We start from the raw sequence: 4,413 nt of genomic DNA, 5'->3' as shown, positions 1-4,413 counted from the left end.
CTTCCGATAAACAGTTTAATGCTAACAAATTTGTGAAAATAAAATACAACTTATTACGCATTTTCTATGAGGAAATAAAAAAAGCTGTCTGAAAGACTTTAGGGAACAGTAAAATACATAGTATGACTCACGGAGTGCAGCTTAGCTCTGGAGGGGTAGGAGCTCATGCTTTTGGGGGACTTTCTGCTATATGGTGTAGCAGGTTACCTTTATGTTCTGTGAAACAAATGTAACAAAATCTCACCCCAGGCCTGCTTCAAGTATAGGTTATAGGGTACCGAAGGACCTTCAAACATACTGGAGCTTTTTTTGCCTGGCAGCACAAGCTTGGAAAAGCAAAATTATTTTTTCTAGCACTGGCACTAGCTTTCTCATGGTCAGTTTGCCATTAAAGGGCAATAGTTAAATCATTTGAGGTCCACTTGGTGCTCTAATTGGACAGATTTTTAGCATTGTATTCAGGAACAACAATCATAAAGTTATTGGCCAACCAAAGAATCTGAAAAACCTCACATGAGTTGATGTGTCTTCTTCTATCTCCTGAATATGTAGGATTTGGACAGCGGGGATGTGAAGAGGAGAGTGCATTTATTTGAAACTCAGAGAAGGGCAAAGGAAGAAGATCCTATAATCCCATTTAGCGACGGACCGATCATCTCCAAGTGGGGTGCAATCTCCAGGTCATCCCGCACGGGTTATCACACGACAGATCCCATTCAGGCCACTGCTTCCCAAGGAAGTGCTACTAAACCCATCAGTGTATCAGGTACAAGTACAGGCTCGATATGACAATATAGCATACACCATGAGCATTTCATCCTGTTCATGCTTACTACAGCAATGACGATGCAAAGAGCTAAAATACCTGAATAATCCCACCTTAAGAACAGAGAAGATAATGAATGGTATCTTGATCTGTTACAGATTACGTCCCGTATGTCAATGCTGTTGACTCAAGATGGAGTGCCTATGGCTCAGATTCCACTTCTTCAGCACGTTATGTGGAAAGGTATGGACTTTTTTTTGCTGTTCTGTTAAAAGCATTTTCTATAGCTTGCTGTTCTTCAAAATCCTGAATGTGGGGGGAAAATAGGGGACTATTAATAGTTGTTCTTACTTTTTGAAGTAAAAGATGTTTTCCTATCCAGCATAAAGTCTTGGGAAGACTAGGTTAAAACTTGTGTAGTCTTTAATACTTAATACAGCTAATAATACCCAATTACTAGCAACATATTCCTTGAGAGACCTAATCAAAGAATTGGAGTCAGGTACTGCCAAGCTATCTGTGATCTTGAGCAGTTTCTCTCAGGTTTTCTTGTCACATCTTACCCATACGTAAAATAAGATTGTTTACGTCATATAATGCCTTTAGATGTTGTGAGCTCCAATGAAAATGAAGGACATGTTCTCTTAATATTGATAGACTAGTGAAGTTTAGGGGGCCTTGGATGTAGAGAACCTGTTTGTAATTCCTGGTTTTGTCTTCTTTGTCTTAAAGGGACAGGTTCATAGTTACAGATTTGTCTGGTCACAGAAAGCATTCCAGCACTGGAGATCTATTGAGTATTGAATTACAGCAGGTAAGATCGGCTGTTAGATCATGTAGTTTCATTAATTAAAAAAAAGTATTTTAGTAAAGGGATTTTAAACAAATTTTCTTAGTGTAGCCTACAGAAAAGTGTACAAGTAACAAAACGATGAGTAAGAGTTAGCTAGATGCTAGTACCACTACACTTGGTATGATGCATAAGGACTGCCAATATGAGCTGTTCCATTGACATCAGTGAAGCCATTTTTGGGAGAAAGTGGTGGGCCTGTAAATGTCAGCAAATGCTGAACAAAATAAATGCTGCTCGTTAAAGAAATACATAGTTATCCATTTAGTAAGGGAACTGTTCTTTTTGTAAGCTGGTTTAATTTGCTGTTTGGCAGTACATGGTTTAAGTGTAGTTGTTGGTAACTGTCATGTTTCATTTCATAGGCCAAAAGTAACTCCTTATTACTTCAGCGAGAGGCGAATGCGCTGGCCATGCAACAGAAGTGGAATTCTCTGGATGAAGGCAGTCGCCTTACCTTAAACCTTTTAAGCAAGGACATTGATTTGAGGAATGGTGAGGTAAAGAAAGGGGAAATTGGGATGAAACAAATACTTGAGATCTTTTTTAATATACCTAAGTGCATGCAGATTTTGGTTTTAACGTTCTCAAATACTTATAACACATTCCGTGCAAGTTAAGTCACTGTTGCACCCAGATATTTCCCCAAGATCAAGTAGGTGCACCTGCTGTGTTGCTGCTCCAATTGTCCATGTATGAAACAGGAAGAATGTGACAGTCCGTTTTCATGCCATCATTACTTTTCATTCTACTTGTATGTATTATAAATCTAAACATTCTGCTAATGGACTCTACGGAAATTTCTGCTCCAGTATCCATTTTTTCTCTCTGTTTCATTACTTTAATGTCATTAGATTTAGCTTTGTATCCTATGTTGTGTATGCCCGAAGTTCTATTTGTGTCTAGCTAGCTCTTTTGCATTGTAGAAATGTTGTGTCCTAGAAATGCATCTTCTGTTTTCACTTTAATGCTTGAGTGTTGTGTGAAGCAGATGAAAAGCCAACTTGATATTTACAGAACATATTTAATTATTTTTTAGACTGATTATACTGAAGACTGTGCAGATACAAAGCCCGATAGAGACATTGAATTGGAGCTGTCTGCCCTTGATACAGATGAACCTGATGGGCAAGGTGAACAAATAGAAGTAAGTACAGAGATCTGTGTGTCTAAATTGCTCCTTTCGTTAGTTATTAAAGACTTCTGAAGTTTCTTTGTGTTAGTAACTTATGTTGATAGCAAAGCCTTTTGTTTTAGTCTTTGCAGTGGTATCACACATTTGCCTTATTTTAACACTAGGGGTCTCATACTTCTCATCCAGGTACCTGGCTGTTAATATTACCTAAGTTAAAAACAGCTCACTGTGTTCTTTGTGATAGCTTTCAGCTTTTTGCTCTTTATCTTCTGATAGCATTAGGAATGGTGGGGAGTCTGTTTCTTTCCCCTTCCCCTCAGTATTGAAACTGTAGTTAAGAATGTTTTACATTGAAGTTTACATTTAAATGTGATCATTTAATTTCAACTTTGTGCTCACCTGATTCTAATAGTGAAGTCACTTAAATTATTGTAATCCAGTGCTTTTTTGGTTTCAATATGACCTCATTGTTTGTTTGTAATTCTGTGTATCTGCCCCAGTTTCTTCTATGCTGTTTCTTCCTTTGTGCAGCTGTAAAGCATTTTGGTGTTTATTCTAAGCACGCATAATAGGAAAATTTAAAGCTGGTAGCAGCAGTATTGATGGTCATTTCTCCTCTTGTCCTGTAGGAGATTCTGGATATACAACTAGGTATTAGTTCTCAAGATGATCAGCTGCTCAATGGAACAACTGTAGAGAATGGGCATCCACTAAAGCAGCACCAGAAAGAATCCATGGACCAGAAGAGACAAAGTTTAGGTGAAGACCTTGTGATTCTGTGAGTGTTAGACAAACCAGCAGTGTCTGCCAGAGTTAGACAAACAGCAGCATCAGAGTAGTTGGAGCATGATTGTTTAAGGATGAACTACGTACCTGCTCAGACTTGGATTAGACATCCGCATTGCGTATACGTGGTGGAGTGAGAAGAACCTGGTCAGAAATAGAACTAGGTCACAAATAGAAAGTCACAGGATGGTACCATTGTCCGTATGCGTTGTTGTAATCGTATGTGCTGAAATGTGTCACAGCTGTTAAAAATACCTTTCACATTCAGTAAGCAAAAACGCAAAAGTATTTTTATAGTTAACAAAAACTAAGAAAAACATCAAAAGGTTCAATGTCATACTGTTTGCACAAATCTCCACAGAGAGGTAATTTTTAAAAGACACTATTTTAGCTTTCTATGTTCTATAGTCTTTAACGTGTAATGCAGCCTTTGACAGTGAAGCAGACTGCATTTAACATCTTGAGCGTACCGTTCCATAGTAAGATGTTTAGCCTGTTGCTAAAAACAAGTTGATGTCAGTATTTATTTAATGCACACAATTCAGTTCCGGATACTTGTGCATGTACTTGTTTAATATTTGTGTAACTTATTTTTCTCCTCAGGGAGGAGCAGAAAACAATCCTGCCCGTAACTTCTTGCTTCAGTCAGCCGATCACAACATCTGTTAGCAATGCAAGCTGCCTGCCCATCAGCACATCAGTCAGTGTTGGCAGCCTCATGTTGAAAACTGCTCACATTATGTCTGAGGATAAAAATGACTTTTTAAAGCCTGTTGCAAATGGCAGGATGGTTAACAGCTGAAAGGTATTCATCTTTCCAGCTTGTGACCACACCATGGAAGCATTTACACTAGCTTTTTATATATATAATATATA

General features: G+C 38.1%; 1 protein-coding gene across 1 annotated transcript in view; it reads left to right on the top strand.

Moving 5' to 3' along the window:
* RC3H2 (ring finger and CCCH-type domains 2) overlaps nt 1-4,339 on the top strand; it is a 15,131-nt gene extending 10,792 nt beyond the window's left edge. Inside the window, exons 14-20 of the mRNA XM_010182529.1 lie at nt 553-766; nt 925-1,009; nt 1,499-1,580; nt 1,982-2,116; nt 2,656-2,763; nt 3,381-3,529; nt 4,141-4,339. Of these exons, the coding sequence (XP_010180831.1) occupies nt 553-766; nt 925-1,009; nt 1,499-1,580; nt 1,982-2,116; nt 2,656-2,763; nt 3,381-3,529; nt 4,141-4,339 (972 nt within the window). The remainder of the gene's footprint in view (nt 1-552; nt 767-924; nt 1,010-1,498; nt 1,581-1,981; nt 2,117-2,655; nt 2,764-3,380; nt 3,530-4,140) is intronic.
* The last annotated feature ends 74 nt before the right edge of the window (nt 4,340-4,413 follow it).

This window comes from Mesitornis unicolor, unplaced genomic scaffold, assembly GCF_000695765.1.
Source record: "Mesitornis unicolor isolate BGI_N332 unplaced genomic scaffold, ASM69576v1 scaffold35584, whole genome shotgun sequence".
In the NCBI taxonomy this organism is placed as follows: domain Eukaryota; kingdom Metazoa; phylum Chordata; class Aves; order Mesitornithiformes; family Mesitornithidae; genus Mesitornis; species Mesitornis unicolor.
Note: the sequence above shows the minus strand (reverse complement) of the source record. Positions and strands in the feature narration are given on the sequence as shown.